Genomic DNA, 24,038 nt, shown 5'->3' on the forward strand with positions numbered 1-24,038 from the left:
GTCTCCGCCTTCCCGGGGAGGGGGGCGGTTCTTCGGCATTACGAGATATCCCTAGCGTTAAAGACCGCGGCTTTCCCCCTCCCAGCTGGGTACATGGCTGTCACTTCAGGAGTCACCAGACCTCCGCTCCTCCTCCCCCTTCGCCCATTCCGGTATCGTCTCCCCTTCCCTGCGGGGAATCCTCGAGGGTAGGCGGGCTCCGCCGAACTTCCAGCGGAGGAAGTTGAAGACTCCCAGGATACGCTTTGGAGGATGGCGTTTGGAAACGTGGGTGGATGTTGGTACGTGCCTCCCCTTCGCAAAGCAGGTTCTCCGAAGCCTGCCACGCGATGCCAGGTCGGCTGGACATTTTGGCTTCCTCAAAAGCGCTACATCTGGCCCGCTGGCCGCCAGTTCTGGTGGCGCGCCATGCTTGCTAAAGAACATTGAGACTTGCTATATCAAGGGATGTTCGGTTCTGGCGCTGAGGCTTTCAGAGTCCATTCCGGGAAAACCCCACGGCCTTTTAAAACCTCTCTCCTGTTGCCTCCTCGTCCCTGGGAGGTTATTTTGGCAATGGATTTTATTACGGATTTGCCGGAAAGCCAGGGGAAACACTCGGGTTTTATGGGTAGTGGTGGACCTGTTCTCTGCAAACAACAAGCACATTTTATTTTATCCCCTGCACCACCATTCCCTCTGCCCCTAACATTGGCGCTGATTGTTTATTCAACATATCTATAATACGCTTACACTCCGCCTTAAGGTGGTGTCCGGAATCGCTGGCCCCAATTCATCTCCAAATTTTGGAAGGCTTTCCTGGGCTTGTTGGGAACCACCCTCGTGGTTGCCGCCTCTACCACGCGCTCAAAGTGACCGGTGAATCAGAGGAGAGGACGAATAGAACTCTAGAGCAGTATTTACGTTGTTACACTAACTACCATCAAGACAATTGGAGCTTGAAGTTAATCCCATTTGCAGAGTACGCTACAACAATGCCATTCTTAATATTGTAGCACACAGAAAACCCTTTGAAATTGTGTCTGGGCGTTCTTTCCCACCATTACTGCCCCAACTGCCCACGGAGGCGCTTGCTACATCCTCCAGAGTTCAAACAATGGATTACATCCCTGAAGCTGAGGGGTGGAAGACAGTCCAGACTGCCCTACAACAAACCGGTTGACTCACAAAAGTTTCAGGCGGATAAACATCGTTCTGACTTCCCTTTACGCTGTGGGGGCTTGGGTTTATTTGTCTACTAAGCAATCTTAGAGACGCTCACAAATATTCAAAACTGGGCAAGAAATTCGTGGGTCCGGTATTAGGAATTACAAAAGTGATCAATGTGATGTTACTGCTCGCTTAGAACTGCCTCAATTCCAAGTAAGCTAATATCCATCCCAGCTCTCTTTCATTCCAGTTTGCTCAAGGAGGCTCCCGCCTCCGCATGCCTGGCAGCCAACCCTCTGGAGAGTAACCCCCGCCGTAATTCATAGCAATTGATGGCCACAAGCACTAAGTGAAATTGACGCTTATTCTTGGACTCCTCGCTTTTAATCGCGAATCGCTTGCAATACTCTAAGTTTCCTGGGTGGGATATTCCTCCTCGCCATAATCAATGGGTCTATTCCTCGAAAACATATCAATGCCCCTCCCTTATTTCTGCTCTTTCACCGCTTTTCCCACTGGAAACCGGGGAAGGGTTCTTTCTTAGGAGAGGCAGAGTGTAAAGATCTCAGTGCTGCTGAATCTCTTCACAGCCGTTTGGCCTGGACTGAGTTCCCTGGCACGTGGCGACGGGCCAGGAATCCGCGAAAGAAAGCAACCACATCTGTTAGAGGGCTTATCTCATAACGCAGATGAGAATTCCGCCTCATGAGAATGGGACTGGAGTATGGCACCCGGGAGGGGGATGGGACAAGGGGGTTATATTCTGTAGTTTAAGCGGGAGTCCCCATTCCAGTCATGCCGTGTGTATGAGCTTTCTAAGATGTCTGAATAAATGGTCTTTCAACCAAAAGCCTTTTATTTCTGCCTCGTTGGAATTCCTTACACACGCCAGCTGGGTGACCTTGGGCTAGTCACAGCTTCTCGGAGCTCTCTCAGCCCCACCTACCTCACAGGGTGTTTGTTGTGAGGGGGGAAGGGCAAGGAGATTGTAAGCCCCTTTGAGTCTCCTATAGGAGAGAAAGGGGGGATATAAATCCAAACTCTTCTTCTTCTTCTGTATGCTGAGCACTTGGAAGTGCTGCCCACTCCTGGACATGTGGGGTGGGGGAACTCAGATTTTGCACCAGGCTACATTTTCCCTAAATACGCCTCTGAAAGACAATGTAGTAAGATGTTAAGCATTTAGTATTATTAATTTTAATTTATATTTTTGTTGTCTATGGGCCTTTCCCCACTCCCTTCCATCCCCCCTATGCCGCTGCTAGTTTCAGCGCCAGCTGCATCTCCAGGCTCCAGGACGTTCCCCTACTCTAACCCCGCTTCAAAGCGGGGTCGTCACAAAGGTGCCATGCTCGGCGAGTTTCTGGGATGTCAAGCGCCATAAGGCTGCTACAGTAAGCGCCGGCTGCCGGCTGCGCTGTGGCCGCCCCTGCCGTGGGGAGGGAGGAGGAACCCCGCGCTACTCTCCTATAGAAGTCTTTTTCGTGCTGAGTAGAATGGACCAATATTACTTAACAATTGTTTATAAAGGAAGGCATTACATTTTATTGGCAACTGTGTATGTTGTGCAGTATTACAATAAAACTATATATCATAACTGACTTTTGAACAGTTTCCTACTGTATTTGATTCTGAACATGGCAAAAATGTGAATAAAAAAATTCTCAGAACAGGGCTATGCACTGGAAGTCACAAGTCTACAATAATTTGTACAAAAATCTGAAAATGAAATAAAGTAATGGGGATTTTTTAAATCCCCCAGACTTAACTTTAAAAGGAAAATAGCCAAGATTTTATCATGAAAGCAGACATTTTAGAGATAAATAAGGTGATGGGAAAGCCAAGACTACTTCTGGAGGCAAGCAAGCGAATAAGCAAGTGAAATAGGTACACAATGAAGTGACAGGCAGCCCCATTCAAAGTCTGAGGTGACTGGGGGCAGTGCTGTTTCTGCACCACCCTGCTATCTCCAGAGAGCTTTCCAGTGGCACAGGGAGGCAGGGAATACTAAAAAAAACCTGCTGCCAGAAAGCCCTCTAAAGGGCTAAATGGGTTTCTGAGGTTTCATACTCCCAGCCCTGAACCCCAGGTGAAAACTGACTAACGTTGGCTCCACCCCTGGGAATCCCCCTCCCATGCACAGCATTGCAGTGGCCTCGACTTCTGGGTTTTGCCACCATGGAGCTGAGAGGTAGCTAAATGCCTATACATTTGCTCCCTGCACTGGTGCAGCTGCCCCTTTTGCAGAGGAGGGGGTAAATGTGCCAGCACAAAGCCATACCACCTCCCCAGTTTTTTTGAACCCCAGGATGGGGCATGAGTAAGCAAAGAAGTCAGGAAAGGCTCTGCTGCTGCTGCAAGGAAGGGGAGTCATCAGGGCAAGCAGGTAGCAAGGAAATGAAGAAAGAGATCACCTGTACCAGGGAAGTGAAAAAGCACATAAGCCAAGTAGAAGGTGGTGCGAGAGGGCAGGGCAGGGGCAGGCAAGATGAGAGGGGCACTTCTGACATGGGTGAGTAAGGGGGGCAAGTGGCTAAGGGAGCCCTAAGTTTGCAGGAAAATCTATTTTGTGTTCATGAGGATATCGTGTAGATATCTGCAGATGGGGGCCACACAGCGCTATTAGATCAATAAATAATTATGATTGTGTTGCCATTATGGGCAGATGTAACTGTACATGGAATATATATATAAAAATATGCATTCCAGTACAAATGTATGTTTCTTTTTTGTGACAAAGATAAATGACTTGGTTTACAACTTTTGTTTTGCTTCAGATGAACTGTCAAATTCATCAGAAACCAGATTATCTCTGGAAGATCTCTTCAGAAAAGAGTTTGTAATTCACAATCCAGAAGCTAAATGGATTAATGGTATGTCCCTCTTGATGCTAACTATTTTAAACAGTAATTTTTTGGAATCTGGAACATTTGGATAAACTCAGCTTTCATTCATTTAATTACACCATTTCTATCCTAAACATTAATTTGCACAGTGTGAGAACTTACACAGTTTGAGAACTTCCTTTTCTTGGCCTTAAATGATGAAAAGATTAATGGTAAGACACTATGTAATGAAAAATCAGATGCTTAAGTTGCAATGTGGCAATTGTAGTAATCACATTTAACTCTTGAGATTCAGACATAAACTGTATTTTGTGTTTTGTGAAAGGAAAGCTTCTGCTGCTGATTAGTGGAGCAGGTTAGTAGCAATCAGGGTTAGTAAGTGTAGTAGCAAGTATGTAGTATCATGTAATGGGGTATGGAAGTTACAGAGTGGTTTGATATTTCCTTGATTGTATAAGTGTAGATAAACACTTTTAGGGGTGCTTGTAACTCAGTTCCAGCTATTGGTTTCTTCCCAATATCACTATTCTAAAAACCCTAGGAGTAAGCTAAGTCTTTCAACTTTCCTTGTTGGTTACTGTGCATTGTAGCAGTTAAAGGTTTTGACCTGAAACTTTTAAGGCATGAGCAGGTTTGCGAATTTTGCTAGTAAATATATCCTAGTTCTTGTGTTCTAGTCTGGAATTGTAATGTTTCATTTTATTTGTACAGTTATTACAAAGTGATGTATGCATGTGTGTATATCTTTAAGTGTTCCTAAAACTGCTAGGTTCTAGTCCCTTCCCAAGGTTTGTATTGGGAGGCCTCAGGAAAGTCTTGTGTTTGATAATGAGGCTGTGGTTTCTCTTAGTGTATGTTGTAGACCTTCAGTGACCTCTGATGATTGACAGCAATAAAGGTGGTTGAAACTGCTGTAGTTTCCTATGTATTGGCATTGGAATAAGATTCAAGAGTAACTGAAAGAAGTCTCACTTCGAAGAAAGATAACCCATTAACCATTAAGTCTCAGAAAATACCACATATAATACAATATTTATAAATTTATGGTGAAATTACATGTTTGTCAGCTAAGAAAGTTCCACTTAACAGTTCGGAACTTTCCTCTGAGTAAACGTGCTTAGGATCTGACTGTAAAGATCAATCTGGAATGGTGTATCATTTACATTGCAACCCCAAGCAGAAAGTACCCCACTCTAAGCCAACTGATTTGCAGTTGACCCAAAGTGTTTGAATACGTGAAATGGTTACTGAAAAGCATTGTGTCTGAGGTGATGTGAGATAATATAAAAGTTCTATATATGGTGTTTGGTAAGTGATAAAATGTTGGATCCAACCAGTTTTTCTGCAGTTTAAAAGGAAAGAAGTTGCTAAAAATGTTATACTGGGGATCAGGTTGCCAACTCCAAGATGGGAAATTCCTGAAAATTTGGGAGTGAAACCTGGGAGGGTGGGGGTTGGGGAGGTGATGGGCCTTAGCATGGCATAATACCATTGAACCTGTACTTCCAGGCTGCTATTACCTCAAAAGGAATTGAACTTTGAAGTCAGAAGTTCAGTTGTAATTCCAAGAAATATCCATTCCCCACCTAAAGTTGGCAACCCTGACTGGTCATCATGGAATCTGCCTGAACAAAAACAATGAGTGAACATAGGGATATAGCAATAAGGAGAATTGAGTGAAATTGAGTGAAAAAAGAAACTCTTTCATTGTTTTATCCAGCACACTGTTTTCCTGAGCAATGTCATAGTTTTTTCAAAGATATTTGAGTGTGTAGGCCTTCAAGGAATAGACACTTCTCCATTGAGCAAGAGGACATCTGGGTAGTTTGGACCTCCATTCAGGAAGGCAGGGGTTAATAAAAAATTTTCCCGGGCTCCTCCTCTTTCTGAGGTCGGGCTCTTCTCTCGCTCTCCCAGTTTGTTCCCTGCCTCAGGAAGAGCAGGTTCAGTGGCTGTTACTCAGCCACTGAAGTTTGTTTTTTCATTCTTTTTTCATTCTTTTTTCAACTCTTCAGAGCTGGGAATAGGACTGGCAGTTGGCAGATAGCAATTTGTTCCTCAAACGGCAATGCCAGCTTCTCCTGCCCTCCAAGCAGTCCCGTTGAGAAGAGACCTCGGCGTTGGAGGCTTTTTGGCGCCAACGCGCGCACGCCTTTTTTCCTCCCCTCCTCCCCTCCGCAGAGCACGAGACATGCCGAAATGGAGGGAGGCTCTGTCTTCGGAGGAAGACAGCTTGAAGGTTCCTGCGAAACGCTCCCCAGCCTGGGAGCAAGCAGTGCAGTGAGGGCCACAGAAGGAAGCAGTCGCGGGCTAGCCCGGCAGTTGCTAAATACCGCAAACGTGGCGGCTCCCCGTGGCGCAACGGAGCTTTTGGCGCTTCAAAGCGAGGGGAGCACTTAAAAATCATTGCCAGCAGCCATGCGCGCACCCTCTCCGCTCCAGCCTCACCGTACTCTGGTGTCCCAGAGTCTCGCTTTGTTTCTGGCCACGCCGCCAAAATGAGGAGACAAGGGAGGTTCCGCTGGAACTGGAGTGAGGGCGGTAAGCTCTCGGTGAGAAAGAGTTAAAATCTGAGCTTTTTTGAATTCTTTAAAGGGCACTGCAGCAAAGCAGAGCTGCTATGCAGAGAGGAAATGCTAGAACTTTACAGAGATCCTCAAACCATCTGCCCAGCTAGCCGAACCCCTGCTAAGCCTTCCCATAGTAACCCTTTCCAAGCAAGGGCTTAAAGATAATAAGCAGAGCTGGCACTCCCTATGGCAAATCTAAGGCAGCCTTAAAAGTAAGGCCAAAAATTAATTCCTGAACCCTCTGGCAACTCCTCAGATTCAGAGCCACCCAGTAGGGAGGAGGGGATGTCCTATCAGATCAGGAGGATCTTGGAGGGAAAATGAAGGTTACTGCATCAATCTTCCCGGGCCTGTTTCTGATGGATGACTATCAATATTTGCTATCTAAATCAGCAAGTTGCTGCGCTTCACCTGGGAAGCACAAAGTGGAGAGGGTCTTCTTCTAAGCCGTGAATCCACTTCCATACACAAGTGGAGATGGGGGGAATTTTTTCCTTCCAACCCCTGATTCCAAGAAGGTTTTTCCCTTCCTTAGAATATTTTGAGACACAATGTCATTAATCAATGGGAAAAGCCAGCTGCTAACAGAAGGTGCCCCCATTTTTTTGCAAAAATTGTATGATTTTACTCTAAGCGTATGCTAATAATATTTTACAAGTCCCCGATTATAGATGGCTCCAGTAGCTGCTGCTGCAGAGCTCAGGTCTTGTATCATCCAAGGATGGTAGAGGACAAATCAAAGAGACACAAGATAGAAGGGCAGAGCAATTCCTGTAAAAAGCTGACTCACGAATGGGCCGGGTTGCCATGGCCATCAGAGCCTCTGCCACTGCCTCGATTGTTTCCAGAGCATCGATCGCCTGGGCAAGGGAAGGTGTTGGAGATTCTGCCTCCCACGGAGCACCAAAGCCAGAGAGGGAATTCAACAATAGGATGTTGAAGGCTGCCAGTTTCGGCTTCGCTGATGCCACCCTAGGACTCTGCTGTCACCTTCTTCAGCACACGCTCTTCAATGGCCTCTTCCACAAGTTGCTACGAGACTGCTATGGCTGAGGAGCGTGGCGCAGACTGACTGGAGATCTAAAAGCCATGGTCTCTGTAGAAATGCGCCTTCCAGGGAGAAAGTGTTGTAAAAGTTGGGGAAGACCTCAAAGAATTTCTAGTGCGGACCCCTCTAAGGAGAAGTCCTAAGCACCTGCCAAAGCCCTCTCAGAACTTTGACAGGAAACCATCCTTCTTAACTTTTTTTAATTTTCGCCCCCTAAACAGGGAGCCAACCAGTTTAAGAGAGACAATTTTCGACGCCTCCTGTACGGAAACCAAGGACTCCACACCAGAACAAGAAAGGATTCCCATACAAGAAGAATCCAGCTTCCCGATCGCTACAAATCAAGACAACGCCAATCCAAGGCATGACGCCAAGCCTCCCACGCGAAGTGGGGAGGAAGACTTCAAAAATTTCTGCCAGGAGTGGCGATCCTTCCCTCACACACACAGATGCTTGGTCCCTGGAGATAGTAACTTCGGGATATGTAATAGAGTTTCTTTCTCTCCCTCCAAGTCGTTTGGCATGATGTCCCCATTATCCAAAAATTCCAGAAAGAGGTACAGAAAGCTGAAAAGCCATCTCACATCTAATAGGAAATAGAAGTTGTGGAGCATGTGCCATCGAACAGAGGGGAGCAGGGAGTCTAATCACTCCATACTCTTCACGGTACCCAGAAAACGGGGAGTGGTTTCCAATTCTCACCTAGATTTAAAGTATCGCCAAACCAATTTGTCAAACTAAAACACTTCAGGAATGGAAACTCCTGCTCCATTGCCGAATTCCTTGCAACCCAACGAAGTTCTCACTTCAATCGTATCTAGCTCTAAGCCTATCTTCTCATGTACCCATATTCGAGGGCCACAGAAAATCTCCTCTGGATTTGGCTTAGGAAAAGATCTATTTTCAATTCAGGGCTCTCTATTCAGGCTAGCTTTGCACTCAGCGCCAAGAGTGTTCACCACCAAACTGCTCATCAACTTAGTGGTATTGCCTTCAGTGGAAAGAAACATCAGACTGCACCCCTACCTGGACGATATATATCTTGATTCGATCAAACTCTCAGGATCAAGCACTTTCAGACGTTTCAGGAGACCTTTGCTATGCTTAGAGAAACACGGCTTCTTTAGAATCAATAACAGGAGTATGGAGAAGAGTTCTTTAAACCCAGTCCAAACGCATTGAACATCTGGGTTTCATCCTAGACACTCCAGTCGTGCAGTAAGATTCTGGTCCCTCCAAGCATGAAACAACGGACCCTTGAGGACCAAGATACATGCAGAAGTTCTTCACTCTCAGGAAACAAATGCTCCATTCCTCACTCTACACAGCCTGATGGGCCTGTTGGAAGCCTACTCCGAAGCCAGCCTCAGTGGGGATGGTTCAGATCCAGTGACCATTACAGCAGATCTCCTTCTACCTTTTCAGGGAAATTATTTCCAACAAAATGTACCATCAGCAGGTTGTAGTGACCGAGGCCGGCCAAGATCAAAGCCTGTTGTGGTGGACCCTCACAGACCTATTCCAATTCTAAACATCGGAAGACCTTCTGATACCTCTCCACCAAACAGAGGGATGTTCTCAGATTGATGCCAGCCTTCAAGGTTGGGAGCTACACTCAGAGGGCATCCCTACTCATAGGGGACCTGGCTTCACAGAAGAGACTCCATCTCCACATCAATGTGTTGGAGCCGCGGCAATTCGCTTAGCCCTCAAATGCTTTCAACATTTGCTAGTAGGAGCCCATGTTCTAGTTCGACAGACAATACGGGCCAGCCAAGTCGTAGCATTTGAACAGACAGGGAGGTTCCAGGTCATCAGCCCTACAGAGGGAAGCTTCTGCCTTGCTTTTTTTCTTGCTAATGGGCAGAGACTCCACATATCTCCATCGTAGAGCTCGCAGCACATTCAGGGCAATCTGAACATTCAAGCTGACTGGCTTCGAGCAGACAAAGCATTCACTCCAGGAGAATTTTGCATCTGAAGCTGAGGAGATCTTTTCAATGGATCTTCTCAGGAGACTGGGAACTCCGATCAGGGACCTTCTTTGCCTCCAATCTGAACAATCAACTTCCCAGATTCATGTCACGCTTCTATCAATCCTCGAAAGCGGATAAGACACAGATGCCTTATCTCCTCCAAATGGCCCTCTCGGAATTCTTTACTTTCCTCCCTTTCCTATGATCCCCAGGCTCCTGCGGAAGATCAAGCAGGAACGAAGGACATCATTCTTTGTGGCTCCTCGGTGGTGCCTGTGGCTTCATGCTGGTTCACCAACATCTTACAGATGTCAGTACTCAAACCCCAATCCCTACTTACCACCTCATCAGGACCTGCTCAGCCAGGGTCCTATATTCCATCCAGATCCAAAGCTTTTTTGAACTTGACCACGTGGAGATTTGAACGGCAACAACTAGTTTCCAAAGGCTACTCCTACAGCAGTATTAAACACCATGCTAGCTTCTAGAAAACCTTCCACTAAAAGAATAATATATAACACTACTTCGGAAAAAAGCCTTCATCAGATGGTGCATGGAAGAAGGTCTCGCTTCACGGAGCCCAAGATTGGTAGACATTCTGGCCTTTCTTACAGGATGGCTTAGAGACTGGCCTTTAGAAATTAAATACACACTCCAAGCAGACAGGTGGCAGTTTAACCCTCAGTGATCCCTTAGAATAGAAGGCTGTGTTTTCCCCTAGTTCCTCATCCACACATTGTCAGGTTCCTAGGGAGTCTCCTTAAGGGTAGGCCAATCAACCATCACTTTTCTCCACGTGGAGGTTACACCACTGTTTTACATGCACTCACTTCGGCCCCTTGAGCCCATTATGGACATTTCCTCAAATACCTCAGAATGAAGGTTGTCTTTCTAATTGCCATTACTTCTGCCAGAAGAGTTTCTGAGTTGGCAAGTTCTTTCGATCACTGCCACCACTATGTGTTTTTCACAAGGATAAGGTAGTGCTGCGAACGGATCCTGCCTTCATTCCTGTAGTTAATTCCCACCTTCCATAGCAAAGACGCCAGGAAATTTTTTTCTGCCAACTTTTTGTGCAGACCCAAAACACCCCAAGGAGGTGTAATATTGGCATAAACTTGATGTCGTGAAGGGCCCTGGAAGGCTTTTCTGATTAGGACCCAGGAGTTTAGATGATCAGAATCCCTATTCATTTCCATTGCCAATCATAATAGAGGTCAAAAATTGTCCTCCCCCTCTATTAGCAAGTGCCTGAGAGAATGCATATCTGAGGCATATCAGGTACAAAAACTGACAGTCCCACCGTTGGGATTACGTTCATTCTGTCCTTAACGCATCCACTCACGCAGCATTTAAACAATAGAATGCGCCCGTGTCTGAAATACGTAGAGCTGCAACGTGGTCCTCTCTTTCCACGCTTGTCCGGCCATTACAGACTGAATGTCTTCAGTGCGGCCGATGCAGACTACGTCAGAGGGGTGCTGTATGCAACACATCATAGGAGAGGATTTCAACCCCACCCTTTAATTTGTCAGTGACACTGCTAGGGGAGGTCACCCAGATGTCCTCTTGCTCAATGGAGAAATAACATTGGTCTCACCTGTGAAGGAGACTTCTCCATTGAGCAATTGAGGACATCTGCCCACCCGAATAGTCATACATCCTCTCCACTAGTTTATATAGTCGTTTTTTCTAGAGTTACATTTTCCCAAGGGAACTAATCCTCGGTTTTTTCTGAGGGACCGCTTAAATTGATTCGTTCTCGTTTTTTGTGGTTTTTTCCTTCCTGGACTACTTGTACTTTCCCCTGGTTATGGGAGGCTGTTTGTAAGGAATTCCATAGAAGCAGAAATAAAAGGCTTTTTGGGTGTAAAAGACCGTTTATTCAGACATCCTAGAAAGCTCACGTACACGCAGTGGCAGGAATAAGATCTCCCGCCAGAAGCACAGGTTATAACTCTGTCCATCCCATCCCCCCTCCCGGATTCCCATGGGAACGGAGGTCTCATCTCCCTCGCAGAGATAAGGTCTCCGCCGGAGAAGCTGGCCCATCGCCCGGGCTGTGGAATGTAGTCAAGGCCAGGCGGCTGACCCGCCTATCAACACCATTGAATCCTTTACACTCTGCCTTCCTTAAAAAAAGACCTCTCCCCCCCTGGTTTGCAGCGGAAAGGCGCGGTGGTTAAGTAGCCGAGGGCGGGGGCGTCAATTATTTTTCGAATAAACTCATTGATTATACCCAGACAGAATTCCCCACCCAAGAGACTAAATATTGTGCTTTTGCGAATAAAGCCAGAGTCCAGGATGGCGCCAATTTCGTGAATGTTTGTAATCAATAATAGTCGGTGGGGGTCTCTCCGGCTGGTCGTGCCAGGCCTCGGAAACGGGAGCCTCCTTGAGTAAACTGGAATGGAAGACATGCTGGATATTACTAAGAGAGCAGTAATCCAACCGGGCAGTGAGACATCATTATTGACCACTTTAGTAATCTGAAAAGTGCTGTCCTACAAATCTTTTGCCTAGTTTTGAAAATTTATGCATCGCCTTCTGAGATTTTGGTGGTAGATTAAATACACCCAGCCGCTCACACGCAGAGGGAAATCCGAGCGGTGCTTATCCGCTTTGCTTTTGGGAGTCTTTAGTTCGTTGTAAGGCAGTCTGGACCATTTTCCACCCCTCGGCCAGAGATGAAATCCACTGCTGAAACTCTAGAGGATCCAATGCTTCCAAGCAGGTAGTTGGCGGCAACGGGCGGAAGGAGCCGACCGGACATTAATTTCGAAGGGGGTCTTTTTTGTACTGCTATGAACCGCGATTATAGGCTGGGCTTATTCTGCAAATGGAATTAGCTTCGCACTAAATTGGTTCGGTGGTAGCTGGTGTAATAACGTAAATACTGCTCTTAGGTTCTGCTCCGTTCTCTCTGACTCACCGCCACTTTGAACGTAGAAGGGGGCGGCAATCACCGGGGCGGCCCCTAACAAATCTCTAGAAAAGCTTTCCAGAATCCCTTTGAAATGAATTGGGTCATATCGGAGACCATCTTTAACGGGGGCGGAGTGTAGACGGTAAACATGCTGAATGAACAGACGCACTAACTTAGAAGCCGAGTGGATGGAAGCACATGGGATGAAATGCATTGTTTAGAAAATAAGTCCACCACCACTCCACAAGACCGGTGAAAGTTGCCATGACTCTTCTGGCAAATCTGTAATAAAAATCCATGGAGATGACTTCCCAGGGCCGGGAGGCCATCGGGAGATGCCTCTTCAACAGACCATGGGGTTTTCCCGGAACGCTCTTGGCTTCTTAATAAACAGAGCAACCTTTAATATAATGCCTTCATCGTCCTTATGCGCATCGCTACTTCACCAGAACTGATATGGCCAAATGCAGAGTTTTTAGAAAGTTTCAAAATGTCCAGCCGAAGGGCATCATGCGATAGGCCTCGAGAACCTGCTTTCGGACGAGGGGAGGCATCATCAACAATCCCCTCACCGCCAAATGCCATTCTCCAAACGCGAATTGGGAGTCACCTCTCATTCGCCGGAGGCTCGCGCAGCCCCGCCTCCTCGAAGTTCCCGTGAGGAAAGGAGAGACTAGAATAAATGGGCGGAGAAGGAGGAGTGGATGTCTGAGATCGGGTGACAGCTAAGCCCCAATTGGGAGGGTGAGTGAACAGTGCGTGGAATAGCCCGCAAGGCTGCTCCACCCCCCTCCCCGGTAGAGCCGCGATCAGCTGTTTATTGGTTTTTCCGGGGAAAAAATGGACCGTGAAAGAGAAACGAGAAAAGAAATCGGCCCAACGAAGTTGGTTTTTCGACATCTCTGAGGGCGGGTGGAGAGGGCGGCTAAGTTCTTGTGATCCCACCAAACTTGGAAAGGGTGTTTAGCCCTTCCAGCCAGTGGTTTCGCCAAGTGGAGAGTGCTACTTTGATGGCCGCAGTCTCTTTATCCCCTACAGTCCAGTTGAGTTCAGCAATCGGAGAATTTCCTTTGATAAATAAGCACACGGAACTTCAGCCTAATACTCCTTTATTATTTCTGCAACAGGTGGCTGCCCCAAGCGCTTTGGTCCGAGGCATCCACGCGGAACCACAAACGCGGGAGATCTGGGTCAGGGTGCTTCAAGATAGGTTCAGTAGTAAAAGCAGATTTTAAAAGCTGAAAGGCTGTCTGACATTCTTCAGACCAGGTGTTGGGCCCCGGGGCTTCTGCAGTCAGTGGATCTTTACCTCTTTAGTGCTTAAGAGGTCTGTGAGTGGGGAGAGTCAGTTCAGCTTAATTGTGTGCATAAAGTCACTATAGAAATTAGCAAACCTAGAAAAGATTGGAGTTCTTTTCGCCTGGTAGGGGCAGGCCATTGGAGTGACCGCATCAATCTTAGTATGATCCATTTTTAGCCCCTCATGCGAGATCCGGTAACCCAAATAGTCAATATCAGAGGTTTGGTGGAAGCAACATTTGGCAAGTTTGGCAAAGCGGGAGTTGTTGAGCAAACGCTTCAATACTTCCCGAACCAATGCTTCATGCTCCTACATGGTTTGTGAATAAATTCAAAACGTACATCTAAGCATACACCACTACTCCCCAGGCCAATAAATCATGGAGAACTTTCGGGCGGATATGGGGCCATAAAAAAGTCTCATTCCCACTTAACTAATGGCATTATTAAGTATTCAAACTGTCCAAACTTCTTTGTGTTAAATGCAGTCAAGTGTTCATAGTCTTCAGCAATTCTGACCCTGTAGTAAGTTTCTCTCAAGTCCAACTTCTTAGTAAAGATGCGTCCCTTGCCCAATGCCCTAAAAGATCTTTGATTAATGGCAGCGGCATTTATTGGACAGGGAGACTGCATTGAGTCCTCGGTAATCTCAGCAGAGCCAGAAGACCTTATCTTTCTTTTTTTTTTACAAACAATACAGGAGCAGCATGTGTGTGTTTGCAGCCCGCCGCATGAACCCGCGAAGCGAATTCTTGTCCAAGAAGGCACGAAGTTCCTTCTCCTCATTGGGACCTCATGCGGTAGATTCTACCTTTGGGGCAGTTGCTCCCCTGGCTGCATTACGCGATTTTGCAGTCAGTGTCTCTATGGGGTGGCAACTGATCGCATTCTTGTTCCTGAAACACTCTGGCTAAATCTTGGTAAGCCGCGGGAATGTCAGAAGAATCGGGAGCAATCGCTGATGAAGCCAGGGGGGGGTGTAAAGCCAGGAGAAGCCGAAGTTTTCCCTCCAATTCATGCGTTCACCGCAGGGAGAGTCAGTGAATTCTAAGATCCTTTCTTCCAAAATGAATTTTGGTTCATGCAATAACAACTATGGCATGCCCAGAACTATGGATGCGTTTATTACTGGCGCTTCAGAATAAAACTAATTTTCCTTAAATGGTCGGCGAAATGGAGGAGAACCGGTTGCGTTTTGAACTGGGCCGGTCCTTTCATTCCCGAGAGGACTGCCGCCCACGGTGAATGGTATATTAGCTAGGGGGACTTGCTCCAGACTTAGCTCCTCCGCCACCTGGGGCCGCATACAGCAATGGGGAGCAGCCAGAATCCACAAGCGCGCTGAGGCTATAATGCGAGTATGCTTAGCGGGGTTGGCCAGGAAACGCCGGATTGTAATGGGAGCTTTCGCCTTTCACTCACCGCTGCTCTGGAGTCTTAAACCTATGTCCATGGGGGGTTAAATGCGCAAACAGCTGCTTCTCCCTCCTCTGGGTCGCCTTCGATAACTGCCTTTTAGACGAGCCTGTTAGGGGCGGCCCAGGATTTATGCGTGGTGGTTCGGCAGATGGGGTGCGCTTAGCCGGAGCGGTTGGCTTCTGCTTTTTTTTTCGGGCAGTTGGCGGCCAGATGACCTGGTCCTCCGCGAAGCATTAATAACTCTACCGCAGTCGACGACGGCGCTCGGAGGTGGTCTCAGAAGTGGCGGCTGGGCTTGGCTTGGTGGTCGCAGTGGTGGGTTTTAAGCGCATGCCTCCGGCAACGAGCCGCCAGTACTCTAAAACGAAAGATGCCACCTGGGATCCCAATTCCATCCACCAGCAATAGTGCGGGGGATCCGAATAAAAAAAAACACCGCTTTCACGCAGCTTGCCGTCAACAGCATCCGGTGAAGTATCTACATTTCATGCGCTCAGGCCACTCAGGAGGGAGTCGGGCAGCCGCATCTAAATTCACGGGCAAATTGTGCAAACGAAATGTTGCCTTGGCAGTTTGAATAGATTTGATGGTGCGGATAGCTTCATTTTCAGCACCCGGATCTGCCGGAAGCGAGCCCTTAAGGCTTGGAGGAACGCGGGCACCGCGGCGAGTATCTTCATCTTGCAGGTTCTAAAGAGTCATTAAACCAGTCGGGCTGCTGCCCCATCCGTGACTGAGCTGATAACCCATATTTTTTCGCGCTCAGACCGTAGCATAAATCGGCCATAGTCCTCCATGTGGGCATCGAAGCTGCAAGATGAAGTAGGGAAGTTTGGAAGCGGTCCCATCGGTGTTCGGGCAGGTATTGGAGGTCTGTAATATCTCCTCTCTACCGCCCTTGGAGATCAAGAGGGCTGCGGTTAAGAGCAGGTTAAATAAGTGCGAGTGGTTGAGGCAGCGATTGGCGCAGAGGGGGCTACCGGAATCGGTGGAGGTGGAGGTACCAACGCCGGTGATGCTGGCGCTCTGGTGGGAGCCGGTCCTTGGAAGGTGGTATGACCCAGCAGCGTCGCCGCCTCTGGTCAAGCTGTAGCCTCGCGACAGCGTATCTTAACTTGCTGTCCTGTTCTGCTGCCTCTTCAGTTCCCTCTCCAAGGCAGCCAGCTCTCTCTCCTTGGCAGTCAATGCGCCCTGGTGCGCATGCAAAGTTGCTTTCTCTCGCTCCAATTTAGCCAGTTCGTCTCCTGCTGAACAGCTGCAGTAAGTTCACTTTATGCGACGCGAAGGCTCCGCTGAACGCTTTCGCGTTGACGCCAAGTCCAGTTTGGAGTGTTCCAGGACTTTATCATGGACGGATAGATTCTGGGCGATATTGCCGCTGTAGCGCATCTTTGGCACGGTCCAATTCGAAGACTCCTCTTTGGCGCTAAGCTGTTCCCGGTCTCTTTGCAGGTTTTCACGCTCTTGCCGCAGTTTCGTTCTCGTTCCTCTTCCCATAGCTGGCGCTCACGGGCCCATGCTTCTTGGGCATCTCGCAGTCGGCCCACTTCCTCATCCCAGCTCTCTTTCGATGGGAGAGGGAATAGATCCGGCTGGGAGTGCAGGCTTTCTCCGGACTCCTCTTCATCTGAACGCAGGACGCCGTTGCCCACCGGTGGTTCCATCGGGCATCCTTTGCGTGCAGCCGCTGGTCCGGGATCTCAGGGGTCCGGACGGAAGACGGTACCGATACCCCTCCCAATCCCTGGTATAGTCCCAGTTTCACCGGGTGATCTTCGGACGGGCCCCAGTGCTATGCCACTGTGGATCTTTGGGAGCATCACCAAAAAATACGGTGTCCAGGAATCGCTCAATGGACTCCTGTGTTGCCGCATGAAAGGTGGTCAGGCCCGCCTCCTCCTCGCGGATGGTACAGGTTGCATCTGAGGTTTGTAATCCATACGAGAACGGGTAGATACTCAATTCAATAGCGCTCGATCCATAGATTGTACCCCAAACGCATCTTCATGTAAGTCCCCATGGTCGTCTTCTCGTCCCTCGCTCCAACGGAGTAAGGGAAGACTCTCGTGCTGATAATGAGGACGGGAAAGAGTCACCAGCGAGACCCGCTCTCTCCGCCGGTTCCTCTAAATCCAGAGCAAGCGAGAGCCTTCCGAGCCCTCTTTAGGGGCTACCGAACCTATTAGGAACATTCAACCTCTCCATGCCGAGACACCAGAGGTCCACTGCACTAGGAAGATAGATGAACGATGGATTCCTGCCACAATGTAAGGAATTCCATAGAAGCAGAAATAAAAGGCTTTTTGGGTGTAAAAGACCGTTGATTCAGACATCCTAGAAAGCTCACGTACACGCGAGTGGCAGGAATAAGACTTCCAAATAGAAGTTAAGCACAGGTTATAACTCTGTCCATCCCATCCCCCCTCCCGGATTCCCATGGGAACGGAGGTCTCATCTCCCTCGCAGAGATAAGGTCTCCGCCGGAGAAGCTGGCCCATCGCCCGGGCTGTGGAATGTAGTCAAGGCCAGGCGGCTGACCCGCTCATCAACACCATTGAATCCTTTACACTGTTGTTGTTCCAGGAATCCTTTTTATCTGCAAGTTTTGGTTCGGACCCTTCTTTACTCAGGCATGCACTGCTTGTTGGAGAAACCAGAACTGGGAGAGCGAAAGAAGAGCCCGACCTCAGAAAGAGGAGGAGCCCGGGAAAATTTTTTATTAACCCCTGCCTTCCTGAATGGAGATCCAAACTACCCAGATGTCCTCAATTGCTCAATGGAGAAGTCTCCTTCACAGGTGAGACCAATGTTATTTATGTGAGATGATGACTCAAGAAATAAACACTTATGTGAGATGATGACTTTGTGAGAGATTTCTTTAGTTATTTATTTAGTGCATTACCACATAGCTCAAAGCAATAATGCTGTGTTTTTATTTACCGGTAAATGATAAAACAGATATTTTACAAACTGTCTGAACTCCAGAAAGTAGAGTTGTCCATTGTTCACTGGCTTCTGTTCAGTATTGCTTTTGTTCTGGACAGTAATTTCAAGCAATTAAATTTTGTTCCTTCAACAGGAAAAAGCATGGAAAGGAATATAGTTCAAAGAGTCAGACAATCAGGAAGTTGTCTTAAAGTGCTTACTGTGAGGATTGGTAGAGTGTTTGGCAAAAGTTTTGTTTAAAGTTTCCATGTGCAAGAATACATTACTGGAATTATTTGGTAATATTTGACGAGTATAATTTTTGATGCTTATATATTTTCTCTAAAAATTACAAAAACTTACAGTAAATTAGTATAATACATTTATTTATAAAGTAAAATATAACTAGTGACAGCTAAATGGATAATTCTTTCAGTCTTCTTATATGTGCAATTTGCCATGTGTAGGAAAGTTGTCAATAATGCAGGAACTTTGTAAGATGAAGTTTCTATGTAGAGAGCAACATATGCCGGAAAAAATATGCATGGTCATGCCCTAATCCTTCTTCAAAATTGGTTGAAAAATACAGTGAGGTCCTTGTATTGTAGTGAAGCTAGACAGATTTTAATATAAACACAATTATAACATCTCACTTTTGAGTTAATAGTGATAAGAAAATCAGGTTTTCTGAACAAAAATCTTGTAATTTTTCATACTAGTCACAAATTTCTGCAGTTGAACAAAATGAGTTCACCAAAATCTCATATGCAATTCGGCTTTGCTGCTCTGCACAACATACATCCCATCTCCATATTCCTGTATTACTACCAAAAACAATTTTCAGAGATTCATCACAAGCAATTTGCAGGTGTTGGAGTCTTGTGTGCTGAAAGAGAAATACTGAAAGCCTGGCTCTGCATGCGCAATCAGTAGAGAACATGTAAATGGGCTTTCTGGATTGTGGCCTGTATCTTTTATGGTATAATTAAATTCCATCAGATCAGCCATTGTTTTCTAAAGTGATTCTGAAAGGAGGTCTAGATATCTGTCATGCCTTTGAAGATGTTAAATGAGAGTTCATCTACTTTTAGTAGTATTGATTTTTAACATTTAATAAAAAGTGAAAACTTAAAATGCTGCCAGTGAGTGATACAAAATGTTAAAGATGGAGGGCACATTGAGAGAGATGGATGGAGAGCTGCCACAGAAGTAAAAATGTGAGGAAATGGCTGTAATTTGCTTAAACTACAGTGGTGTGTGGAATTATGAGGCATTAAAATGGTTATCAGATAATTTAAAATAACAAAGGTCTAGGCTATTTTAAAATGCATGTAAATTATGTTACAAAATTTATCATAAACTGGAATTAAATTGTTATGAACATGGAAATGAAACTTTGAGTGGACATGTACTGGACCTTGGGCCTCAGTTCATCACTAGTTGGTAAGGTGTCCTCTGGCAGCTGCCAGATTGCTTGTTCCTTCTCATGATTTTCCTAATTTATTTTGAAAGTACCTGAATTTCATTGGAAATCACTATCCTACAAACGTAGTAACTCTCAACTGCTTATTTTTTTAGATAGTTAACTTTGTAAGCAACATAAATCTATCATGGTTTAATCATTACAAATATTATATTTAAGTATGGCTGGCACTTCCTGAGCTCTTGGAGAATGGTTGCTTGTAACAAAGCTGGGAAGGAGTCAGGAAGCACTCAAGAAACACCCAAGTATGATTCAATGTAGCCTTTGTTCAGGACAAGATACACCATACCTTCCTTCTAGGGAAGTAATTTGCTTCACCTTTCCCTTCTCAAAAGTGTGTTTCATCATTATTTTTACTATGTCAATTATTTGGAGCCAGAGGCATGGCTAGGGAAAATGGAATCCAGGGCAAAATCTGACTTTTGTGCCCCCACCCCCTCAGTATGGGCAGCCACCCTCCCCCACTACAACCAAAGAATGATTTTTTTGCACCAGGTCATCTCAAAGCCACCATCACATTGTAGAACATGTCTCACCTCACAAATCTGAACACAGCAATGGGCCATGGCACACAGCAGAGATAAAAAAATTTGACAACATTTTAAAAATGCTTTCAAAATGTTTAACAACTGTTATAACACTTAAAACTATTTCAAGTATCAAACAACTTAAAATGCTTTCAAAATGTTTTATTACTGCTGTGAATAATGTTTTATTACCCTCCACTCATTCCTTTGCATTTTTCCCAAGCATTGCCAGAAATAATAGCCAATTTGGATTAATATCTAACCTGCCACAGTACAAGCAAGCCTGAATTTCCTTCTCTGAATGCCTATTTCACACTTGTATCTACAAAAACTCCAAGCACTGCAGATTTGTCCTCTAATTGCTAAGGGTGCAGCCCAAAGTAACCCCTGGATGACCCAAAGGTTCTTCCCAGAGAGAGAGGGGGGGAGGGGGAGAGAGAGGGAGGGAGAGAGAGGGAGGGAGAGAGAGAGAGGGAGAGCTTATGTATTCTTTTGAATTTATATGGTGAGCATTCATCAGCTGGGTAGCCAAGTGCTGTGAGCTGCTTGGGCACCAACTCAGAATATACTTTCTTGACTTGCTCTTGAAAAATCTGTCTTGAGTGCTGAAAATGTGCAGAATTTCCACATTCAGAGGCAGTAAACCTCTGAATACCAGTGCCAAAAGGCAACATCAGATGTTGGCCACTATGCCTTTCGCATGTGCCATATGATTGCTGTGGTCACACATGTGGCTGAGGGCTTGAGGTATGATGTGATGGTGGTTTGGGGGTGACATGGTGCACAAATCATGGTCATCCTCGAGGATCCCTGTTTTTCAAACATGTTTTTGCACCACTGGTGCGCCATGGAGCATGTACCGCGTGATTGCTGTGGTCAGACATGTGTGTGAGGGCTTGAGCTGTGATAAGATGATGGTTTGGGGGTGTCGTGGTGCAGAAATCATGGTCATCCTCAAGGATCCCTGTTTTTAAACATGTTTTTGCGCCACTGGTGCACTATGGAGCATGTCTTGCATGATTGCTGTGGTATCAGTTGCTTTTTCTTGAGGCCATCTTGAAGAAATTTTCAGTGAGATCAGACAAAGAAATAGTTTCATACTTGCTTAGTGACCATCATCCCCACACTACTGAATCAGTTGCCAGGTTTTTAACAAAGGCACTTGGATCAAGAGTGAAACCTTTGTGTAAATTTTAATCAATTGGTTTTAACATAATTTGTATTTTACCACTCTTTATATGCCATTAAAGGTTTTGTATTTGTTTGTATTTGATTGCTGTGGTCACACATGAGTGTGAGGGCTTGAGCTGTGATGTGATAGTGGTTTGGGGGTTTCTTGGTGCAGAAATCATGGGTATCCTCAAGGATACCTGCTTTTAAACAGGTTTTTGCGCAACTGGTGTGCCAGGGAGCATGTGCTGCGTGATTGCTGTGGTCACACATGTGTGTGAGGCCTTGAGCTGTGATGTGATGGTGGTTTGGGGGGTGACTTGGTGCAGAAATCATGATCATCCTCAAGGATCCCTGTTTTTCAAACATGTTTTTGCGCCACTGATGCGCCAGGGAGCATGTGATGCATGATTGTTTTGGTGCTGCCTGTAGAGTAGGACATGCTTTATAGTTTCATGGTTATCTTGTTTCATTTCAATTCAAAAATCATATGAAATCAGGAGGATCCGTGTAGATCCTTGGACCTCAGGGAGTTTACTGTGGGGAGTTTACCCCAAGCATTCCAATCCCAGATGCAGAGAAATTATGAACAGTTCTGTGCTTGTGTCCCCTGCTCTTTCTTCTAGGCCAGTGATGGCGAATCTTTTTGAGACCGAGTGCCCAAACTGCAACCCAAATCCCATTTATTTATCTCAAAGTGCCAACCCGGCAATTTAACCTGAATGCTGAGGTTTTAGTTTAGAAAAAATTGGTTGACTCCCTCTTCCTCCACCCCACCTCCCACGTGCACTGTTCTGTGCCTCTCTAGCATCTCTGCCTCCTCTGTGCCACCCCCTTGGACAGCAGCCACCCAGAGCATAGTCACCAGACCCATCAGCCGAGTCCTCCATGCTCACCGTGGTGCACGCACATAATGCTCAGTGGCCATGGCCAGCCTAGATGTGTGTCTGTGTGTGTGTGTGTGATTTTCCACCCCCCCACATGACGATCTCTGTTTATGTGTGCCTACAGAGAGGGCTCTGAGAGCCACCTCTGGGACCCATGCCATAGGTTCACCATCACTGTTCTAGGCTCCTCTGTTTACAATTTAGACAGCACAAACATTGAAGATATAGCTATTATTAAAACATCCTACATTGTGCAGAACTAGGGTTGCCTGCTCCAGACTGGGAAATACCTGGAGATTTTCAAGGTGAAACCTGAGGAAGGGGGGTTCAGAGAGAGGATAGACTTCAGTGGAGTGCAGTGCAGAATCTACCATACAAAGCTGCCTTTTTCTCCTGGTGAACTGATCTCTGTACCTGGAAATCGTTTGTAATTCCAGAAGATCTCCAGCCACCACCTGGAAGTTGGAACAATATGACTTGCACTCCCTAGCTATCTATTATGTATCTGAAATTCATTCCACTATCTATAGTGAAAAGTCGTATTATGCACTTGCTTTGATAGTCACGGTATTATAAAATTATATGCCAAAAGCTATACCAAAAACAAGATAGCCACAGGCAACTAAAATAGTAAGAGGGAAGACTGGAAGGTTTAAAATTAAATCTTTTTCAAGTGGAATCAAGTATGGAATCAAGTATGAAATCAAGTACATACATGTATATGCATAATTTTTTTAACTATATAGCTTATGCATAATATAGAAAAACCTACTAATTAAAACTTTGTAGGTTTAATTGTTCAAGTTTCATGGCTGAATGCATTCTAGCATTTATGAGATTATTTTGTAAACTCTTCAGATTCTGAATCTCCAAAGTTCATGCTGCCTGTGTGCTTTTTGCATAATGCAGTTTTATAGTACTAAACCATTACCTATGAAGGGATTATTTTCATATTCAACGCATTAAAGATCTCGTCAAATGCAATTCACAGATATCATACTGTGCTTATGCTGGAAGATAACAGGTAAGAGCCACACACCAGCTTTTGTTTTGATTAGCACTCTCATGAAGCCACTGTAAAACTGAAAGTAGAAAGTCATATTTTCTTTTCTTTTAAAACTTACCAGTGCAATTTTCAGAAGGGCACGCATGATCTCTTCTCTATTGTCCCTGCTGGCTGCATCCTAGCCCTTTCCCCAGTTTTCTCACCCCCACCCCCTTAATAAGGCAAAATTGAAAGTAGGAGCAAGTGAGAAGAAGGCTCATTTGCATGCAGGCTCTGAGGGTGCTGGGGGACAGTTTGGAGGAAATATCCTTTTGGAGGGGTAGAAAGGGATGAGGGCAAATTACAAAATAGTGATTTTCAGATGCCCTGAGAATGCTGGGAAACTGTAAAATGAAATTGGGACTCATCATAACTCGAAAGGTTCGCTGATAGTGGAGACATAAATACCAAGTTGAGTGAATTTTTTATATAGTGAGAGAAACAGAGAGAGAGAGAGAGAAAGAGAGTAGGCAAGGAGAAGGATGACGATGAGGAAGAAGGACAAGCAGCAGCCGCAGAAGGCCATTTCTTTCACCTCCTGCATGTGAGCTCCCAAAGGCACCTGGTGGGCCACTGCGAGTAGCAGACTGCTGGACTAGATGGACTCTGGTCTGATCCAGCAGGCTAGTTCTTAACCAGGCGAGGATGAGGATAGCAATGGGGCGCGATTGGGCAGAGGAAGAGCGGGGCATGATCAGGTGGTTTTTCACCCCATGTGACTCCCACGGGGAGCGCCCAGGACATTTTCCCCCAGATGTCCCTGTGGGA

General features: G+C 46.1%; 1 protein-coding gene across 2 annotated transcripts in view; it reads left to right on the forward strand.

The window, feature by feature from the left end:
* The window catches only part of DPP10 (dipeptidyl peptidase like 10), a 709,371-nt gene that overhangs the window by 433,954 nt on the left and 251,379 nt on the right, over positions 1 to 24,038 (forward strand). For both annotated transcript variants that reach the window (XM_048483325.1, XM_048483324.1), the window contains exon 3: positions 3,927 to 4,022. In XM_048483325.1, coding sequence (XP_048339282.1) covers positions 3,927 to 4,022 — 96 coding nt within the window. The remainder of the gene's footprint in view (positions 1 to 3,926; positions 4,023 to 24,038) is intronic.

This window comes from Sphaerodactylus townsendi, linkage group LG02, assembly GCF_021028975.2.
Source record: "Sphaerodactylus townsendi isolate TG3544 linkage group LG02, MPM_Stown_v2.3, whole genome shotgun sequence".
Lineage (NCBI taxonomy): Eukaryota > Metazoa > Chordata > Lepidosauria > Squamata > Sphaerodactylidae > Sphaerodactylus > Sphaerodactylus townsendi.